At 55.7% G+C, this 22301-nt stretch overlaps 1 protein-coding gene across 3 annotated transcripts in view; it reads right to left on the bottom strand.

Annotated features, from left to right (window-relative positions):
- Positions 1–4766: 4766 nt before the first annotated feature.
- DNAJB6 (DnaJ heat shock protein family (Hsp40) member B6) overlaps positions 4767–22301 on the bottom strand; it is an 80659-nt gene continuing 63124 nt past the window's right edge. For 2 of the 3 annotated variants that reach the window (XM_023225525.1, XM_026449631.1), the window contains exons 9-10: positions 12156–12362; positions 4767–6262 (exon numbers count right to left, since the gene is read on the bottom strand). In XM_023225525.1, coding sequence (XP_023081293.1) covers positions 6180–6262; positions 12156–12362 — 290 coding nt within the window. In that variant the 3' untranslated portion in view covers positions 4767–6179. Of the gene's footprint in view, positions 6263–9139; positions 12363–22301 lie in introns of those variants that run through there. The other variant, XM_023225524.1, reaches the window with a different exon arrangement.

Below are 22301 nucleotides of genomic sequence, written 5' to 3'. Positions count from 1 at the left end.
TGGGGATGAGGGATCGTGGGGAGGATGAGTGTGGGTGGGGAGGACCTTGTGGGGAGGAGCACTGCTGGGGATGAGGGGTCATGGGGAGGATGAGTGTGGGTGGGGAGGAGCTTGCAGGGATGAGCGCTCATCTGACCTTTAACATGGCCATCCCACTTCTGGGAATCTGCCCCAAAGACAACAGACAAGTCCAGGAAGGGACCCTATAGGAACGAGAATCTCCCCAGAAGCAGCAAAAAAATAAATAGGATTTCAGCCACAGGAAGTTAGCCACAGGAAGTCAGCCCACAGGAAGTCAGCCACAGGAAGTCAGCCACAGGAAGTCAGCCTGCAGAGACGGCAGTTGGCTGTGATCAATTCATCTCAATACAAAGGAATTCTGTGCCACGAAAATATTCATGAGGTCTCTGTTTCCTGATGTGAAGTCTTTCCCAGCATCTAGTTGGGCAAAGGCACAGACTGGTGTGTTTACCAAGACAAGGTCTCCGGGTGGTAAGGATCATTTATGTTTTCATATCTGCATTTCTGTTTTTTCTACCAACGATCATGTGTTCCCTGTGTGTTGATTTTACTCCCAACATTTAGAAATAAAACATTTAAAGTTAATAAAGTGAGTGCCTCTTCTCCGAGCGGACGGTGACCTGCTCCTTCGACTGCTCCCTGGTGACGTGGCTTTCTTTTGGGGCTTGACCCTCAGTGCACTCCAGTTAATTAATACTTTTGATATGGGGTAGAAGGTGCATTTCAGTATAACCCAATGTCCACTCAATAAGGGAATACTTTCTTTTTTTAGATAGGGTCTCACTCTGTTGCCCAGGCTGGAGCACAGTGTCGTGATCAGGCTGGGTGTACTCGGTCCTCCCACCTCAGCCTCCGACCACCTGTAGCCCCGAGTAGCTGGGGCTACAGGCATGTGCCACCACACCCAGCTAACTTTTTTATGGTTTTTTTTTTTGTAGAGGCAGGGTCTCACTCAGTTGCCCAGGCTGGTCTGGAACTCCTGGGCTCAAGGGATCCTCCAGCCTCAGCCACCCAAACTGCTGGGATGACAGGCATGAGCCACCGTGCTCGACTCGGGAAGGCTTCTTTTCGGAAGACAGCAAGCTGATAAAGGCAGGATGAGTAACAGGATGAGGAGGCCGGTGTTCTGCAGCCACTCACGAATGGTACTCCAGGCCCCAGATGCCACTGGACAGCACGGCAGTGGAAGATGAAGCTACCAGTCTCGGAGAGTGGAAGGGCCAGCACAGAGGTGAGAGACCCTCCACAGCCTGGAGGAGCATGGTCCCAGCACCTCTAGGGTGACCGCACTCAGCATCTCCAGCAGGACCACCAGGTGTACACGGGGCTCCCGCCACACCAGAGGAGGGGCCCGCATCTCCTGCCCCACGCACGGGTTGTGCTGGGCCAAGATGTGTGACTGCAGGTCCTCTGGCCTCTAGGCCCGATGCCTCTCAGATCACAGGAGGCAGAGGATCCAGGTGAGCAGCTCGGGGAGGGCAGGGGCAGGTCCAGAACGCAGCAGCACTGCCGGTGAGGCGCACAGCCTTCCAGACGCCCAGGAAGGAAAAGCAAAGGCAGGAGTGAAGGATTACTTCGTGTTTATTTAAATATTATCTAATTAAATTATAAATAAAAGTAATTTTTGTTTATGTTTAATGTATTGAAATGGAAGCTAAAAAACAAATGGAAATGAAAGCCCGCTGGGGAGAGGGGCAGGCACGGAAGCCGGGCTCCCCTGAGGGTGCCTTGTTTGTGAATTTTGCTTTGGAACCACGAACACATTTACAGCAAACATTTTTTAAGTCCTAGACGTTGAAAGTAAAAGGAAATAAATGAAGCTAAGGGTCTACTGACTTGTTGACTTAGCCACACCAAGAGGGATTATCTCAAGATTTACACATCCCAGTGTCATGGCCTAAGAAAAACCATGGGGTCAGGCGCGGAGGCTGACCCCTGTAATCCCAGCACTGGGAGGCCAAGGCGCGTGGATCACCTGAGGTCAGGAGTTCGAGACTAGCCTGGCCAACATGGCAAAACTCCGTCTCTACTGAAAATACAAAAATTAGCTGCGCATGGTGGTGCATGCCTGTAATCCCAGCTTCTCAGGAGGCTAAGACAGGAGAATCGCTTGAACCATGAGGCGGAGGTTGCAGTGAGCCAAGATCGCACCACTCTACTTTAGCCTGGGCAACAGAGCGAGACTCTGTCTCAAAAAAAAAAAAGAAAGAAAGAAAAAGGATTGAAGAGCTCTGAATTTTTTTTTAACTTTTTTTAATTTTTAAATTATATTATTATTTTCTATATATCAAATAAGTATCAATTGCAATGAAATTATAAAAAATATTAACATAATTCAAATGAAGGCAGGATAGGAGGAACAGAGAACCAAAAAAGAGGAAACAAACAGAAAACAAGTAATAACAGATGCTTAACTGAGTGTGGTGGCACATGCCGGTAGTCTAGCTGCTTGGGAGGCTGAGGTGGGAGGACTGCTTGGCCCCGGGAGGCTGAGGCTGCAGTGAGACGTGATCATGTCACTGGACAATATGGTGAAATCCTGTCTCTATAGAAAATGTAAAAATTAGCCAGGCATGGTGGCACATCTGTAGCCCCAGTGACTTGGGAGGCTGAGGTGGGAGGATTGCTTGAGCCCAGGAGGTCACGGTACTGTGTGCTATGACTGAACCACCGCACTCCAGCCTGGGTGCCAAAGCGAGACTCTGCCTCAAAAAAGAAAAGAATACAACTAAATAGTTTCTGAAAATGGACTGAGAAGTAGCCGGCATGGGGGAATTACCAGTTTTCTGAGGTGTGATAATGGTGCCACGGCTCTCCCGCCTAGGTGACAGAGCGAGACTCCATCTCAAAAAAACAAACAAACAAAAACAAAAGCAAATGTGTTTACCGGTTATTCACGTCATGGTCCCACTTTTCCAGGCCTCTGAACAAGAGCAGAGAGCTCTCCCTGGTGACGGCGCCATGTCCTGGTTCTGATCCTGTCTCCAGCTGTGCAACCCACATGAGGGAAGGCACACGGGACCCCCACGGGACCCCCAGGTTAGGGTTAGGGTGTGAATGTTTCAGAATGTTTAAATGTATTTACTTAGGGAAAGTGGGTTCTGCAGCCCTTCGTGCCCCTGACAAAGGTGAATGGTGTACAGGGTGGCCCTGGGGTTGGCAGTGGGGTGGCCAGGAGGCCACATTGTGGTCCTGACACCCCCAGGACTCCCCACCCCAGTCCCACAACTGCAGTCCCTGCCGCACCGTCCACAGCCCCCTGCCTCCCACCCACCACCACCTCACTGCCTTCCCCACCCCCCGCAGGGCCCCCCAGTGCTTGGGACGTCACAAAGGTGACGATGACAGGTGCCGCACTCCCCCTTACCATCATCTCAGCAGCTGCTGAGCACACCCAGGACCCGGGCTCCCTCCCCACCCCCTCAGCAGATGCTGGCATAAGCAGCCGCGGGCTCTGTCTGCACAATGGCACTCCACTCCTGAACACGCCCTAGGGAAAGGGGGCTGCTGGGCACAGGGGTCGGGTAGACCCCAGCACCCCTCCTCACCTTAGAAGCAGATACCTACCTGCTGACCAGGCACCTGCCAGGCTCCATGGACACTAGCTCCCTCCTCCTCCTGGGGCCAGGGTCTCTCCCTCTCAGTGACGGGAGGACCCACCTGTGACACGAGTTGACCTGGTAGCCAGACCGTGTGAAGACGGGGCTCTGGCAGCTTTGCCAAGAGCCTGCCTTGTGTGTGGCCTGGCTTGTCTGGAAGGTGCTCCAGGCTCTGTTGTGTCCCTGCTGAGGAAGTCTGGCCAGCTCCCGGGACGCCCTGAGGGTCAAGCGAGCAGGGTCGAGGGCACAACAGTCACCTGTAAACCTGTCGAACCACCTGCCTCCCTCGCCACAATCTCAGCAGCAGATTCTGGGATCTGAGCAGTTGAGAAGGACTAATCTTGTTTTAAAAACACCCCCCCACCCAACCCCCTGCAAGGCGATTTACTGCACCGCCTTCCACAGTCACCAGGAAGGCCGGACGCCAACCCCCCTGCAAGGCGATTTACTGCACGGCCGTCCTCAGTCACCAGGAAGGCTGGACGCCAGGACCTCAGCACTGAGCGCATGTCTGGCCCGTCTTGGTTGCCAGCAGAGCCAGGACGAGCGGACGAGGTTTTCCTCTCGGCGCCCTCACTGTTTCCTGCCAAGGCTGCAGGAGTTTCCACCTCGAGTGTGCGTTCCGCCTCGTAAGAGGCCGTTTCCACCTCATCTGTGCGCTGGGGTGTTAAGTGTTTTTTTTTTTTGAGACAGCGTCTCGCTCTGTTCCCCAGGCTAGAGTGCGGTGGTGTGAACTCGGCTCCCTGCAACCTCCACCTCCCGGGTTCAAGCAATTCTCCTGCCTCAGCCTCCCAAGTAGCTGGGATTATAGGCACGTACCACTATGCCCAGCTAATTTTCTGTATTTTTAGTAGAGATGGGGTTTCACCATGTTGGCCAGGCTGGTCTTGAACTCCTGACCTCAGGTGATCTGCCCACCTCAGCCTCCCAAAGTGCTGGGATTACAGGCGTGAGCCACCGCGCCCTGCTGGGGATGTTAGCTTTAAAGTCACGTTTTCACCTTACAGTGAAGAATTTCAGAAGCAACACTTCTGCCCGCAAAACACCACTTTGTCCTTCATAATTGTAATACTGAAGAATTGCTTTCATTTTTAATCAGTCTTAACAGTGCAACTTACTGGCGCCTACAAAGGACGGCAGGCAAGCTGTATTCAATATGCTTATGTTTTATTTACGTAGGTGGCACTTAAAATACATGATGTGTTTAGGGTTGCATTGTCCACAGAAAGCATCAAATACCACTCCACTCCCCACCAAATACATGATGTGTTTAGGGTTACACTGTCCACAGAAAGCATCAAATACCACTCCACTCCCCACCAAAACCAACTCCACTCCCCATCAAAACCAAATAAACAAAGCCAACTCTTTGGCAACAGTTGTGTTAAATAACGTCACAGATCACACTTGTTTCTGGCTCCCAAGCCTGGGTCACTGCTACATGGATTGCATCAGAAGCTTCCCGGCTTCAACACTGCTAAATTAAAATTTCTGGCATTTTAAAATCACATCACAGCTTTTCACAATGCCCTCAAGTCCAAGAGGACAAAGGAAAAAGGAACATGAACAGCAGATCCTCATGTGAAAGGGAAGGAAAGTCACTGAGAGGGAGCGTGCAGGGAAGAAGTCAAGGCAGCCCTGGAATTCTACTCCGTGCTCAATAAAAACAAAAAGTGAAGCAGCAATACATCATGCAAATGAAATAATGACCGGAAGTGGGCGCATCTAGTTAGAAGTGACTTTCCTAAGGAGTCAGTGTTCGCGAACTGAAACATTAGTTCAACCTCCTTGTGCCGTCTCTGGGTGTTTTGCGCGTGTGTAAATACCGGCCCGTTTTCCCCAGCATGGTCCTAACCCATGGACACTAGGGAGGGTGCCGCTGAGCAAAAAATTTTGCTAACAATTAGCAAAAATCCGAGGAAAAAAAAAATGGAATCTAGCAAAACCTACACCATATTTGAAGTTGAATTTGGACTACCTGCAGAGGATGCAAATTAAAAGAGTAAACAGAAGGAATGATTTTACATCTGATGTGATTCACGACAGCCTTCTATTCGTGTGGCGGGATTGCTCTGAGGAAAAGGTGCAGGAGTCAATGTGTCACTTGCGATATTCTCTAAGTTACACTCCACTGAATTACTTTAATTCCAAACGCTACGCCGCCACAGGAAAGAGCCTCATTTCATGAATGTTACTCAGTTAGCTGTCTGCGCCCTACTGTACTTCTAAAGCTAGAAATACTCCAGCAGCACGGAGTGGTTGAGCAGCCGAAAAGAATGAAGAGGATCCGGAAGCACGAGAGGAAAAAGCGAGCAGATTGAGCGCTGGAGAGAAGCAGAGAGTCGCGGCCGCGTCCCAAAAGTCTATCCCCGCCACCCGTGCCGTCAGCCCCGTCTCCTGACCCTGCTCTGACTGATCCGTGATGGCATAATCCTGCCGAGCGAGTGTGGCCTCGAGACAGTCCTGACCCAACGCCACTACCTAGCGCGTGTGCACGACCGCGCGCCGAGCACGGGGGAGCGCCAGCGTCCGGGGTGCACCGCGCGCCTCAAGTCCGGTCTAGTGATTGCCTTTGGTCGACTTCTTCTTCTTCGACTCCTCTCTCTGCTTCTGCTTCTTCCTCTTGCCACCTTCTTTGAATCCTAAGGAAACACGGCTTGTAAAACACGGTGCGGAACAGCACTGCTTCCCCAGCAAGAGCCAAACATGTTTTCTAAATATTTCCCCATGTTAAGAACAAAAAGCAACAAAATTAAGTCGTCTATCTTGGCCACACCTGAACCTCAAAACGGGAGCTGACTTTCCAAGGTGCACGTTGAGAACCGCTCACACTACCCAGACAGCTTCGCCAGCCTGCAGAGAAGTGCGGACTCCCACCTATCCAAGCTCCGCCCAGCAGCAGAGCTAGAAGCCCACCCTGCGCACGGCTGCACCTCAGTCCCGGAACCCCGCCCCGGGCTCTCCTTCAGAACGCACACTGGGCCTGCGCAAAGCTGCGCCCCGCTGCAGGGAGGGTGTCCACGGGCGTCTCCTCTGCTTCCCCAGCCGGCCACGGTGCAGCCTTTCTGCAGGCAAAGCCTTGGCGTGGACTGGCCTCACGTTTGCGGGCTCTGTGCCATCCGGCGTGGGAAAGTCCCATTTCTTATTTGAGGAAACTAACCTTTCATTTTCCTTTTGCTAAAGCCAATGGCTGACACTGGCTGATCCAGCTGAAGCGCAGGGAGAAAGACGCCCACCCTCCGAACATCTGATCCAACGTGCCAGAAATAAACACCTCTGGATTCATTTCTGCAGAAATTGTCTTGGACTCAGTGTGTGCCAACATGGGCGCAGGAAACGGGCCTGATGTTGAATTTGGCCACAATTGTCAACATGACGGGGCACAGGGAACATGGCCGGCAGCGGGCAGGGCGGGCGTGGGTCCCACACGCACGGGCCCTCGACCTGCCAGGAGAACACTCCAGAGACACACACAACTTCACATTGTGGCATCGTGCCTCACTGGGAGGAGCCTGCTCACAGCCCTCTCGGGGGCCTCCGGCCCTGCCCACACTCAGGACTTGCCCCAGAGAATCACAGTCATGGTGGGCCGAGTGCCGGGCTCCAACCACATGCATTCCACGCCCAGCTGACGGCCGCCATGCTGACCAGCATGTCACAGGTGCAAGTCCACTGAGTGTGGCTCACGCATGTCCTGGACCACAGTGGGGCAAACACGTGGACTTTCAAATGTGCCGTGGCTGTCACCACTGAGCACTGCCCAGACCCCGACAGCTCTCCACGGGAGGGGACAAGCCTGCAGATCCAGTCGACACCCACAGCCACACACCACACCACACTCGCCTGTGGCCTGTGCACAGCGGAGGCTGCCACCTTCGCAGCTTTCCACTAGAGCCTAGCGCGTCCTAACCGCCCTACGAGGGAGCAGCACAAGATGTGCATTCTGTGAACCGCCAAGCGTTCCATGCTGCGTTTTTAGGAAATGTGCCTTAAGTTACGGAAAGAAAGAAAGAACAGAGGGGCATGTGTGCCGCTGAGGACCTGCTTCCAAAGCAGGGAGGCGGCTCTGCGGAAAATGCAGAGGAAAGGAAAGGAAGCCGGAGGAAGCCAGGGGATCCCCGTCCCGAGGAGCACGCGGGGAGCCCCCTGACTGGTGCGCGGCCTGGGCAGAGCCGGCTCTCGGAGGCTGTGTCCCCCGGAGGATCCTCGTGCCCCAGGACCCAAGGGACCCCGTGGGATGGGGGCGGGGTGGGGGGGGGCGGTCAGCCCGGCCTGCGGTTCCTCAGCTTCAGGAAAGCAAACTTTACCAAGACCCCAGAACAACGGGAGTAATAGGCGCTCCTTTAAAGCAACTGCTGCCACTGGTCCTTTATGAGTTAGGGACGAGAGCCTGAGGGGACCACACTGCAGACACCCTCACCCGCCCTGGGGCTGCCGGGGATGGTGGGGGAGGGGCGGGTCCGCTACAAAGAAACCACTTTCCGGTATTCTTCAAGACTCCAATATTGCTGGGCATGGTGGCTCACGCCTGTAATCCCAACACTTTGGGAGGCTGAAGCAGGGGGATCACCTGAGGTCAGGAGTTCGAGACCAGCCAGTCCAACATGGAGAAACCACATCTCTACTAAAAATACAAAAATGAGCCAGATGTGGTGGTGGGCGCCCGCAGTCCCAGCGACTCGGGAGGTGAGGCAGGAAAATCACTAGAACCCGCGAGGCAGAGGTTACGGTGAGCCGAGATCATGCCACTGCACGCCAGCCTGGGTGACAGCGCGAGACAGTCTCAAAAAAAAAAAAAAAAAGTCCAAAATTGAAGTGAGAAAAACAGAGCAGGCCCTCCTGTCACCTGAACCTCCTGCGAATCACAGACATGGCCTTGGGCACCGGCTCGTGGGCTCCAGACCTTCGTGGGACCACCAGCCTCGGGCACAGACCACAGAGGCACACTCTCCCATCAGCGACTACTTAAAAATTCGTCCTGATAGAAAAGGACTTCTGGAAACTGTTGAAAACCCTTAAGTATAAATACACAAATTAGTTTCATTAAAAAGACAAACTTGGAGCTGTTGAAAGCTGAGGGCAGGGTTAGATTCCAATCTTTAGTTGGAGCTCCGTTCCACAGCACTCCGTTCCACAGCAGTCCGGGACAGGCTGCTTTCCTCAGTCAAAAAAGTAAAGGACCTGTTTTATTCTTTCTTTCATGTTCGGTCATTTTACTTTTCCTTTTTTTGTTGTTTTTTTTGAGACGAAATCTCGCTCTGTCACCCAGGCTGGAGTGCAGTGGCCGGACCTCAGCTCACTGCAAGCTCCGCCTCCCAGGTTTACGCCATTCTCCTGCCTCAGCCTCCCAAGTAGCTGGGACTACAGGCACCCGCCACCTCGCCCGGCTAGTTTTTTGTATTTTTTTAGTAGAGACGGGGTTTCACCGTGTTAGCCAGGATGGCCTCGATCTCCTGACCTCGTGATCCGCCCGTCTCGGCCTCCCAAAGTGCTGGGGTTACAGGCTTGTACTTTTCCTGTTTTAACAGTTACATGTTCTTGATATTCCTATAGTATGTGTGGAATTCATAAACACAAAATCTCACTCGTCCTTTCCAAAGCCTGAGTTAGGATCGGGTGGGTTCCCGGCGGTGCCTCTGTCCTCTGAACTAAGGCAGGGCGAGTGCTGGGGTTAAGGACCCCACACAGCGGCAAATGTCAGCCAGAGAACCCCACACCACGCAGCAGGGACAGGCGCTCCCCGCCGACCCGCCGCCCTGCTGACCGGGATAGGAGCACCCCCAATACCCTGTACTCCCCAACATTCCTGCTTCCACTGGCTGCACCCCGTTGTCAATCACACCAGACATAAGGAGGGGAAATTCTTGCAGTAGTAGTACGTTCCGTATTTTGAGGGGTGCATCTCAAGTGAGAGCTCATTTCCAGCCCAAAAAAAATCATGCCCTAAAACTGCCCAGGCCTGGGGGCTGCACACCCGGCTGTGACTCCACGAGTGGAAGCTCGCTCACTCCTGGGAGCTCCAATAAGACCTACTCGATTCAGGGACCAGTCAGACGGCTGGAGGCCAAAGCAGGGGCCATCAATACTGCTGGGTGGCCAGTCTCCTCACCGTGTATTCCTTTTTCAGGAACCTTGCCCAGGAATCCCACAAAAAGATGATAGTGGGATCTTCCAGGCACCCAGAGGCCTGGCCGAGAGTCATGGGTTTTCTGTGACAAGGGGCTTCAGGGAAAGAGAGACATTCAGTGACACAAAAATGTAGACAACCAGTATCCTGACTCAGGAGCCTGTGTTATCGCTACAAAGTCCACTGTTCAGAACACCCAGCAGACTGGAGCTAAGGGGTCTGCACCCGCGTGACTTTGTCATGCCCACACTGGCACATGCCCTTGTCTGCAAGCATGTACAGTTGTTCCGATTTGGTGGTGCTGGTGCTCTGATCCCGATACAATGAGTGAGCCTGCAGGGGCAGAGCCTTGCTCAGCCTCTTGTCACCCACCAGCGCCCTGGAGCCGGTGAGTGAGTCGCAAATGGCCTCTGCTGAGACCGAAACCACCCTGCTTTGCAATTTCACTCTAGTTCTGTCTCCAACTCTGCAGCAGCTTCCTGAATCATCCATTGAGTCAGCTCTGTCATCTCTCAATAAGAACTTAAGTACAAGTCTCTGACATGTGTTCATTATATATTTGTATGAAAATCACATCTTTAAATCTTCGATGGTTACTTTGGTATCTTCAAGATCTCATGAAGCGATTAAAAAAAAGGATACAAATGAGAGGAAAAGCTCTGGGACGGAAGCTCCACAAAGAGGATCCGGGCAGAAACAAAAGCCATCACTGGCCTCTCTGCTGTAAGGATGTGTGTGGGATTCAGCAGTCAGCCGGCTTTCCCCGTCAGAAACGGTGCGTGGCAGGGAAGCCGAGGATACACACTGGCAAAGCCGTGAGGCGCGGGGAGAAGGGCGCCTGCCCGCCCACATCCGTCCCGCCCACAGCCACAGTCGCTGGGAGGAGGAGACCCGCCCAGTGCTGAAATGCGGGTGTGGCCTCAGGCCTGTGCTGGGTGGCTCCTCCAGGCGGCTCGCACCTGTGCACCACATTCTTGGGGCCTGGGAAATCACAAGGCCCCTCGCAGGCCAGGCTTCCGGTGGCCTCCTAACCCCAGTGGTTCAGGGACACTACGGCTGTGACCCTGCTCTATCCCGCACCTTGCAAAGACCCATCGACAAACAGTGCGCCCTCCCTGCCGCCCTCAGACCCTTCAGTACCAGGAGTGCACAACAGATCCTGGGAGCCTTCCCCACGCCCGCTCAGTGCAGGGATCCTGGGGAGCCTCCCCCAAGCCCACTCAATGAAGGGGATCCTGGGGAGCCTCCCCCACGCCCACTCAGTGCATGGGGAGTTCTTTCTGGGTAGGCACGCAGCCTGCAACTGCCTCTGTTCGGCACTCAGTGACACAGCGCAGACTCGCATGGCAAAGTCGAGCACAGCAGGGTGGGCGGCCGGCCAGCTGGAGGGGCTGCTGGGCCCACCCACAGGCATTGCGTCCTGAGGCTCTCATGGCTGGGGGTGCACCTTCCGTCCTCCTCGGAAGCGTAACCAGCAACTGTGTTTCATCCAAGGACTGGAAGGGGCTAATTTTTCAATAGAAAGTTCCATGAAGGGAAAAGGAGAGATCTCCCCCCTTCTTTTCATGTCATGCTTAGACAGTGCTGTTCGGCCCAAGTCCACAGAAGTAACCTCACGACGTCCGCTGAGGTCCCCCAAACCCAGAGATCAGCCACCCCTATCTTCCTGCACGACAGGAGCGGCTGGGGTCCCCTCACCGCGTGCAGTGGTAAGAACCAGAAGGGGCACAAATACTTCCAACTGATGCACAATTCACACTAAACAGACCCTGGGCTTTAGGACGTAGTCAGGGCCAAGCCTACACGCACAGCACGTCCTCAGGGGGACCCAGAACTTCTCCGGGGCACTCACTTCAGAGACTCTCCGGCTCCCTAAGAGGTGGGTGGAGGGCAGGGCGGCCAAGAACCCCACGGCGGATGGGCGGGCAGACTACGCTTCACAAGCAGGTCTGACTTGAGGGGCTCTTTTGTTCTGCACCCAGTGCAGAAGAAGGCACGAGAAGGTGAAGCTGACGGAGGGGCAGGAGCAGATGCAGACCCCCCCCCAGCACGAGACCACCTGGCCTAAGCCACAGGCCTCAAGCTCTATGCTGAAAGCTACGGAAAGGCACGTCTACGGTAAAAGCAGCACCTCGCACTGCTATGGCAGCTCTGTCGTCCTTTGCGGAGCAACACACTGTGTAAAGGACACGGGGGCCCCGTTTTAACGGGGGGGGCCCCGGAGCCACCGTGGCGTGGGGGCTGCGGGCGGGAGGGGAACAGAGCAAAGACACCTCCTCCCGCGCCGCCCGCGCCACCCGCTCAGGTCAGAACACAGCAGCACAGGCGCGGTTTGTGTCCTCGCTGTCCTCTGGCACCCAGGGCAGCCTCACTCCGCGCCTGCTCCTCCGCTGCCTCCCTTTGCACACCTGCTGCGGACGCGAGGGGGTCCCAGGGCCCGGGTGCCCGAGGTCGGTCCTGCTCGCCCTCCTCCTCATAGAGACCGTGAGGTGCATGTCTGAGCAGTGAGGCAGGCCGGGGCGGCTTCGGCGGGCGGAGGCTGGCAGGCTGGGCTGGCAGGGCGCTCTGGCCTCTCCGCATGCATTCCTCGGCGAGGGCGTCCTCGTCGGCCACACCTGCAAGCACAGCGGGAGAGAGACAGCCGTGAGCGGGCGGCAGCCGGCCCCTCCGGAGCCAGCGATCTCCCGGACAGACGCGTCATCTCTGAGGGGGAGAAAGAGGCCTTTCTTCAGTGGCACCACTGGGGCCAGAACTTAATGCTCCAAGAGTGGGAAAAGAGTCATCTGAAAATCACCCCCTCTCTCTCTCCTGGAAGAAGCGGCTCCCGTCCCACCAGCTTTGGCACCATCAACACGCCCCTTCCAAGAGCGAGAGTGCCCCACTGAAATCACAGCCCAGGGCTGACAAGTTCACTGTCAGAATCAGCCAGCTGGGCCACCCTGGGGCTCTGGGTCCAGCTGGCGATTTCATCCTCAGAGTCCATACACAGAAGACACCTCCGCTCCGCCTCGTGCTGGAATACATCTGTGGCGGCAGCAGCGGTGCCCACGGGAGCCACAGCTCCGCCCAAGGCAGGGCCACTCCAGTGCAGCTCCAGCTCTGGCCCGGCACCACACACACACACCCAAGACAGGCCGGCTCCTCAATGCTCTGAAAAGTTGTGCTTTTATTCATCTTTTGAAATACAGAAAAAGTCATTGGAAGGCCATGCATTAAAAAAAAAAAAAAAAAGAGGCCGGGCGCGGTGGCTCAAGCCTGTAATCCCAGCACTTTGGGAGGCCGAGACGGCGGATCACGAGGTCAGGAGATCGAGACCATCCTGGCTAAACGGTGAAACCCTGTCTCTACTAAAAATGCAAAAACTAGCCGGGCGAGGTGGCTGGCGCCTGTAGTCTCAGCTACTCGGGAGGCTGAGGCAGGAGAATGGTATAAACCCGGGAGGCGGAGCTTGCAGTGAGCTGAGATCCGGCCACTGCACTCCAGTCCCGGCGACAGAGCAAGACTCCGCCTCAAAAAAAAAAAAAAATACATATATATATATAGGCCAGGCGCGGTGGCTCATGCCTGTAATCCCAGCACTTTGGAAGGCCGAGGCGGGCGGATCACGAGGTTGGGAGATCGAGACCATCCTGGCTAACACAGTGAAACCCCGTCTCTACTAAAAATACAAAAGATTAGCCGGGCGAGGTGGCGGGCGCCTGTAGTCCCAGCTACTCGGGAGGCTGAGGCAGGAGAATGGCGAGAACCCGGGAGGCGGAGCTTGCAGTGAGCCGAGATCACACCACTGCACTCCAGCCTGGGCGACAGAGCGAGACTCCATCTCAAAAAAAAAGAAATACAGAAAAAATGTTTTGAACACTGATGGAAACGAGGAATAAAAATAAGAAAACAACATTCACAGAATGATCTCCACTGTGATTCTCTGAAGGTGTGAGTGACAATCGCTGTGTGGATATGAGGGAGGCAGCGGCAGCTCCAGGAGCAAAGCGTGTGAGGCCGTAGCTGGTGGGATTCCTCGTGCCTCTGCAAACTCTAAAATGTGTCTAAAACGTGTTGCACCCAGCACTTCGGGCCCCGAGCCCTGCACAGATGTAAAGCAAGGCAGACCCCTCCCGTGACACAGCACGGCATTTATGCCAGAGGCGGCCTCGTCCTCCTCACTTCCCCACAAGCACTAAGGAGCACTCAGCCATTGAAATAAGCCTGAAACGCAACGGACTGAGAGATTGACGGACATTCAGGAGCTTCTCCAATTAAACACGCCACTTCCAGTGCTGAGTGCCAGGCCCAGGGCCCGCCCCAGGAGCTCAAATGTGACTCACCCACTACGGAGAGAACTGGCTCTGAGGTCAGGAAGGAACCTGCTCTCAGGCTGTCCCCTCGGGCCAGGCTCTGGTCTTGGAGACCACGATGGTGATGCTCGCCTAAGGAGGACCCTCACACGAGTGCAGAATTCATCTCCAAGGAATACCAAGACCTGGGCAACTCGCAACCTGGGGCCTGTGTGTCCCCAGAGGGGAGGGCAAGGCTCACAAAACCCTAAAGCTGCAGCACGGCGCCCACAGGGCTCAGTCGTTTCTGGAACTCAGCAAACCCAAGAGGAGGCGCAGGCCTCAGATGTCACCTTCTACCCCCATCCTATTTCCCCACACTTTGAACACAGAAACGTGATTTTGGGGACCATTTAACGATCCATCATAAATGCAGGCTGTGAGGCTTCACCTACGACACCCATTGTCAACACCAGCCCGCACGTCCTGCCAGGGGACCCAGGGTCCCTGCTGAGATGGCTGCACCAGGAGAACACGCACGTCTCAGCATCACGCCGAACTGCTGAGCTGAGAGGGGTCACCTAGCCCGGGGCCAGTTCTCCCCTTGGGAACTCCACGTGCTCAGGGCAGAATGAACAGGTGGCAGGGCTGCTGTCTGCGATTCTATGACATGAGTGAAGGAAAACAGCACCCAGCACACAGGCCGTGCCCGCGGGCGTCATGCACACACAGCACTTCCTGAGCGTGCCCGCGGCAGGAGGAAACATGCCAGGGTCCCCTGACCAGGCCCCAGTTGCAGGCTGGGAGTGAGGAGGGCTCTGGGACAGGGACACCCAGGACGCAGCTTCTCAGCAAACCAAGCTGTTTCCCACCTGCGTGGACCCTGGCAGGAGAGCGGGACACATGGAGACAGTGCTGCGAACTTGCTGTTGTGTGGCAACATGGCTTCCAGATCTGACACTGAAACTCAAAGGGGCTGCATCGCCGAGAAGCATCAGCAGGCTGCCCCGGTGACACCTGTGGACCCTGGGCCGTCCCAGCGCCTTGGGACACCAAGGAGAGACTCAGCACAGGTGCTCCCAGGGTACCACGTCCCACCTTGGAGGGAGAGAGGAGAGATGAGGGGACCCACACACACAGGAGCAAAGGGCCAACCGGAAGCTGCCGGTGCCAAGCCCGTTCCTGCCTCCAGGAGGATTACACCCAATACTCCGCCATGACTTTGAAGATTATACTTTGCCAACTAATGTAGAACATTTGAGAAAAAAATTTAAAGTTTCTGGTGTGTGACACACTGAACTGGACCCTAAATATCCATAGCTGTTGAGTCTTCCCCAGGCACAGTGATGCAGCATGAGTTCTGTGACTGCCACCAGAAGAGCCACCCACTGCCTGGCCCAGCCACACACGCCAATGCCCAGGAGCTTCAGAGCCAAGCGTGAGCTGCTCACCCGCCCACTCCATGGGGAGGGAAAATGGGGGCAGGGTAACCCCACACATCCTGGCTCATCCTGGCTCTGGGAAGCCCAGTCTCGCTGCCACTTGAAATTACGCACTTCCAGCTCAGTTGCAGTTGGGAACCCCCGCCTCCCAGCTGTCCCCGGCACCCCTGGTCCGCAGGTGAAAACACGGCCCTGGGCAGGTAGGTGTCCAAGGACCCGTTTTCAGAGAGCTGTGGGTCAGCCAGGGCTGCCATCGCATCGCCTGGGGGCCAGGCTTCGGGTCCAGCCTCAGCCAGGGCTTCCCGCCCTCAAGGTCCGGCCTCCTCCTTCGGAGCTGCTCTGGGAGAGGTTCTGCTTTTACCGTCTGTTTAGAAAAAGGTCCCACTGAGACTTAAGACTGATATTTTGAAAATGAATATTGAAGACACCTGCAGCATCCAAAGCTCCCTGCATCATCTCCTCAGAGGCTGAGGCCACTGGGCAGGCATGGATGCTGCACTCCTAACCCCGTGCTGCTGAGCTGGCCAGCTGCGGGCTCTGAGCAGCCCTGGAGTGACTGGGGGAGAAAGGTGCAGGCTCCACAGCCACAGCCACAGCCACAGGGCAGCCTGGCTCCCGCGGATACGCCTGCATCCCTATCCTCTCCTGCGCGGCTCAGCCGCTCCGCCCCCTGCCAGGTCCTGGCAACACCCAAGAAGCCTCCCTCCCCCGACTCACTTTGGAGGAGGGCTGGGGCTGGCACACGTGGCAGGTCGACAGCAGCTGCTCAGGTCTGGTCTCTCGGTAAACCCTTCTGGCCCCAGCGGTCGGACACAGTTCTGTGCCCCCAGGCCAAGCACACAAGGGACTCCCCAAGGTTCCCATGAAACCTCATGGCTAGTGAGGTGCCAGGAAAAGTGACTTGAGGAAGGAAGACGAAGGTGGAGACGAGGACCTCCTTATCACCTGGGGAGTCACACAGCGCGCTGCTGCTCCAAACCCCCACGCTGAGCCTCCGGTGGGCACGGTGCACTGCTGGCGGGGACAGGGAGCGGCCGCCTCCCAGCTGGGACGCAGATGTGCCAGCAGGGGTCATCAGCTCTCTGACAAAAGGGACACACAGTTGGTCTGAACAGGACTACCCGACTCGGCCTCGATGGTTCTATCTGTTCAGAGCCAAGGCTCTGGGCGTCCTCCTGCTGCAGCCGCCCCAGCTACATGCCGGCACTGCTGGAGGCTCTGTTCCCCACCTCACTGGCAGGTGAAGCCACTGCCTCCAAGGTTCTAACCGACACTGTGGATGGAGCTTTCCCACCCCACGGCCTCCTACAGCTTTCCAGCAAGAAAAAATAAAAAAGAGAAAGTGGCTGGAGGGCAGTCGCGGCAGGCAGGACGGACAGACCGGCTGCAGGAGAACCGGAACAAGCACCGCCCCACGGCCCTAGCCTTGGACTCGGCCTCCCAGTCCCTCCCAGGCCCAGCATTATCCGATCTCCCTCCTGGCCACAATGGGATCAGCCCCGAGGTTCGGGTTTAATTGGCGCAGGATGCGCCTGGTGCAGTCTGTCAAGGTCCCAGGAGACTGCATGGTGAGCTCCATGCCATGACAGGCTCTCCAGAGATGCCCCCAGGGCCTCACAGGCAGTGGCTCTCCGTGTTCAGGGCTGACAGGGCCGCCACGTGAACCCTGGGACCCCCACAGAGACTAAGGCAGGTGTTCTTAGAAACCCTGCACCCCGGCCCATCCGCCTCCCACTCACAATGAGGAAGGACCACGAGGAGGAAGGAGCTGGGGCTGCTGATGCTGAGAAACGTGTCTCACAAGATGTGGGAATGCACAGACCCGCACTCCTGCCAGCATCCCAGGATGGGACAAGCCAGCCTCATGCACAGCCTGGAAGCAGGCGCCACGCAGAGGGCCAAGGAACACACAACTCAGCACACTTCCCACAGCAACACCCTCTCCCATGGCAAAGAGCCCCCAGGACATTCTCTCGAACATCCTGCTAGAGCTCACGCAGCTATCGCACAACACCTCCTTGAGGGATTCAGGATGCCCCCGCCACACCACCCTCTTCTCTCTCCCATCGCCGCGTCCCACGTGCGGGAGGACCTGGAAGGCTGGCCTGTCGGTGACCCAAGGACCCTGCTTCCGGCGCTCGACATGCCTGCAGTTCTGAGGATTCCACCAGTCCTCTCGTGCGGGGAAGGGCCCAGACCACATCAATGTGTTCCCACAAGTAACTGTTACACCAATCCTTTTAAAAACACTGCACAGGCTGGCGCAGTGGCTCTCGCCTGTCATCCCAGCACTTTGGGAGGCTGAGGCAGGATCACCACCTAAGCCCAGGAGTTTGAGACCAGCTTAGTTTCGAGATCAGCTTGGGCAACACAGAAAGACCCCATCTCGGCCCGGCGCAGTGGCTCATGCCTGTAATCCCAGCACTTTGAGAGGCCGAGGTGGGCGGATCACTTGAGGTCAGAAGTTTGAGACCAGTCTGGGCAACAGGACCCCGTCTCTACTAAAAATGTAAAAATTAGCCGGGTATGGTGGCATGTGCCTGTAGTCCCAGCTACTCAGGAGGCTGAGGCATGAGAATCACTTGAGCCTGGGAGGCAGAGGTTGCAGTGAGCCGAGACTGCACCACTACACTCCAGGCTGGGCAACAGAGCGAGACTCCTTATCAAAAAAAGACAGACCCCATCTCTATCAAAAAAGAAACAAAAAATACAAAAATTAGCCCAGTGCGCTGTTGCACGCCTACAGTCCCAGCCACTCTGGAGGCTGAGGTGGGAGAATTACTTGAGCCCAGGAGATTCAAGGCCGCAATGAGCTGTGATTGCACCACTGCACTCCAGCCTAAGTGACAGATTAAGACTTTGTCTCAAAAAAAAAAAAAATGAAAAAACAAAACTGCACAGTAGGGCTGGAAGTGTCAGCTCACACCTGTCCCAGCACTTTGGGAAGCTAAAGTGGAGGCTAAAGATCACTTGGGCCCAAGAGTTTGAGACCAGCCTGGGCAACATAGTGAGACCCCATCTCTACAAAAAAGAGAAAAAATTAGCCAGGTGTAGTGGTGTACGCCTGTAGTCTCAGCTACTCGGGGGCTGAGCTGGGAGGATTGCTTGAGCCTAGGAGTTCGAGGCTGCAGTGAGCTGTGATCGCACCACTGCACTCCTGCCTGGGTAACAGAAATCCTGGCTTAAAAAAAAACCCTGCACAGGAGGCTGAAAGGTGTTCCTTCCCACCCTCAAGAAACAGCCAGTGCCCCTCGCTCGACACTGAGGCTCCTGGGTCAGGGTGGACAGGAAGGCACTGCCGTCTCTGGAGCAGTCTCTGGAGCTGCCTCTGGTTCCGCTGGGGGTCCACACAGGGTGGGTCGCACTTCCCCCTAAAGCCCCGGGGCAAATATAACCGCTCTCCTTGGTTGCTAATTTGGGAAACAAGGTATTGTGACAGGACAATGAATCTCAGGACCCCAGAATCACTCGGCTAAAAGGAGAAAGCAAGCTGGGAACCGTGTCAGGCACACCTGCCTCCCGTTTTATTCCTCAAGAAGGTGGCTACAGCTGGGCCCAGGGGCGCACGCCTGCAGTCGCAGCCACTCAGGAGGCTGAGCTGGGAGGATCGCTTGACGTGAGCTCAGGAGGCGGAGGTTGCTGCGAGCTGAGATTGCACCACTGGACTCCAGCCTGGGCAACAGGAGACAATGTCTCAAAAAAAAAAAAAAACCCCACACATCTGCCTCACAATTTGTGCACAAGGAAATTCCCTGTGGGGCTCAAGATCTTTACCCTAGAGCAGTTGTGTGGGATTTCACCCTGGCAATGTGAATGGACAGCTTACCTTCACAGGTGCAGACAAAGGACAGATCCCAAAGTCATCCCTCTGCTCCCCTGAGACAAACGCGTATCTGACTGCTTCCTCTGCCCTGTTGTTTCACGGAGCCAGACTAAGGCACACGTGGCCCTTCCCCTGCCCCCCTCACACGTGGATTATGTATTCAGTGAAAGGCTGAACAGAAAGCAACGATTTGTCTTATCCACCTATGATCCAGAAGCCCCCAACCCCACTTCCAGCTGTCCCACCTTTCCAGAACGTACATCTTGCGTGTAGGGACGCCTCATGTCTCCCCCTGAGGTGCATAAAACCAAGCTGTGCCCCGACCACCTCGGGCACCTGTTGTCAGGGCCTCCTGAGGCTGTATCACGGGCACGTCCTCAACCTTGGCAAAATAAACTTCCTGCACTGACTGAGACCATCTCAGATACTCCTGGTTCACAGTACGAAGGCAGATCAGAAGGGCTGATGGAGAAAGTGGGTGTCCGTGGAGTTTCTCCGTGGCCCAAGGTGATGACTGCTCCCGATTCTGACAACGTTCCAGTTTACCCTGCCCTGGAAAAGTGCAGGTGCCAAAGAGTGGCTTCCTCTAAATAAGAAACCACAGGCTCCATATTCCTTGTTTTAAAGTGGGGCCGCCCATGCACCGCAGGCCCCTGGGATGGAAGAAACAGTGACCCCCCCCAAGACACACTGCTACGTCTCCTGCCACTCCCACAACCCTCCCCTGGGACCCAGCTCCCTCAGCCTACGGAGGTGGAGGCGGTGTGAGCAGTCTGGCCAGCCCGTGAGGTGCTTGTCTCCGAATAGAGATGGATGCCCTGAGTAGCATGACAGCGCCAAGCTCAAAGCACACATGGCCCCGTGGCCACCACAGGCAACCCCTTCACCCCATGCCTGCCCCATGGCCAGCAGGAGAGCACGGCAGGTGACGGGGAACTCGCTGCAGCCAAGCCACTCAGCAGTGGGACTGTGCTGTACCCGCCACTGCATGGGCAGCGTGCGTCCCTTGGAAGCATTGGTACCTTGAAAGCATGGGTGCCCGTGGAGGAGGTGCAGCTCAGAGAAGAAGAGGTGCCTTCCCTGTGCTTCTACTGTCCCCTCATCTTTAAAATGAGGACAAGGCCAGAGTGGACCCCGCCTGGGATCCCTGCACTCTGGGAGGCCAAGCAGGGAGGATCACGTGGGCCCAGGAGTTCAAGACCAGCCTGGGCAACATAGGGAGACCCCATCTCTATAAAAAATAAGAAAATACAATGAGGATGAAACCCAGTTATCAAGGCTGAGTGCGGCAGAGCCACTCTCAACACAACAGCAGCCTGAAGAACCGAAGCCACAGAGACTGGACAGGCTCCCTCCATCACAGCGACCGAGGGGAAAGGAGCCCTCAAGACTTCTGCTAAGATAAGCAGCCTGTGGGTTCCGGGCTTCCAACCATTCTGAGAGGGTCCACATCCAGGAAGAGCCCGCCTCTGGAACAGAGAAGGCAGGTGGGGCGCCGGGCCGCTGCTGGGGAACTGAAAAGATCTGGGAAGGGCGCGTGGAGACAGCGGCAGGAGGGCCACTGCTGCAGAGGTCAGGGCATACTCACGCCGCCTCGGTCCCGTTCCCACCTCTGTTTCTAATAGGCAGGAATTTCTTTATTGCGTGATGCTTCACGTCACAGCTCTCTCCCCTTAGTTCCACTCACCTTGACACATTTTTATACCTGGTTTACTTCCCCTGTTATAGGCTGAACCGTGTCCCCAAAAACTCACACACAGACGTCGTGACTTCAAATGTACGTTCGCTTTTAAAAACTGCTACATCCAGGTCTCTGTGCTCTTTCCATTCCTTAAGAAATATAAATTAGGTTGGTTGAGCGCAGTGGCTCACGCCTGTAATCCCAGCACTTTGGGAGGCCGAGGCGGGCAGATCACTGGAGGTCAGGAGTTCAAGACCAGGCTAACATGGAGAAACCCCGTCTCTACTAAAAATACAAAATTAGCCGGGCGTGGTGGCGCATGCCTGTAATCCCAGCTACTCGGGAGGTTGAGGCAGGAGAATCGCTTGAACCCAGGAGGCGGAGGTAGCGGTGAGCCAAGATGGCACCGTTGCACTCCAGGCTGGGCAACAGAGTAAAACTCCTTCTCAAAAAAAGAAAGAAATATATAAATCATGTACGTGACTGAAGAGCTCTGACTGCCAGCAATCCTTTGATACAGGAGGAGCCGCCCAGGTCACAGTAAGCCCTGCAGGAGGTGAGGGCCTCGGAGTGGGCCAGAGCAATCAGAGGCGAGGAGGCCCGTGGCTGCCGGCACCATCAAAACCTGGGGCCTCTGCACAGGGCGGGGCCACAGCGGGTAAGTCCCTCTCAGGAGGGGTTTTACCTCACCTCCCCCTTTAAGACAGAAAGAGGTCATCAAACCTTTTCGGCTTCCTAGAAATCCAGAGTCAAGGGTCACAGCCACACACAGACACAAGCCAAGGGCTGGCCAGGGTCGGCTCCAGCACCACCTGCCTTCCACACCTTTGTGACCTAAAGTTGGTGCTAGGCCCCTCTGCAGGGTTCACAGTGACTAACTCACTTCCAGAAAGATCCTTCCATGACCCACTCATGTCTCGCCCACCCCCAGTTCCCGCCCTGCCTCAGGACCTGTGTGCCTCATCCACACCCTCGACTTCCACCCGGGCTTCATCCCAGACGCACAGCTGACACGCGCCAGGCAGGAGCCCCGCCGGTGAGCCTGCTGAGGAGACACAGACCACCAGCGACAGAGGCCACAAGACAAAGGTAATTCCAGCGCCAAGAACTTAAACACAGCCCACCCGAGGCTCAAGGGCCCCTTCTCAGTAGAAGCTCCTGCCAAGTTTAGGACCCGCCTTTCGAATGACACCTAACAGGAGGATAACCAGGATGGAGCCAATGGTCATACCGAGGAGAAGAGCTCGGTGCCAGCAAAAGCTCTCCACCAGCAGGCCCGCTGCAGAGCATGCATCATGGCGCACTACCCATGAGCGTGTCCACAAAGGCGCGGGGAC

Source organism: Piliocolobus tephrosceles, chromosome 8, assembly GCF_002776525.5.
Source record: "Piliocolobus tephrosceles isolate RC106 chromosome 8, ASM277652v3, whole genome shotgun sequence".
NCBI lineage: Eukaryota > Metazoa > Chordata > Mammalia > Primates > Cercopithecidae > Piliocolobus > Piliocolobus tephrosceles.
The sequence above is the reverse complement of the archived record's forward strand: the minus strand, read 5'-3'. Positions and strand labels throughout refer to the sequence as shown.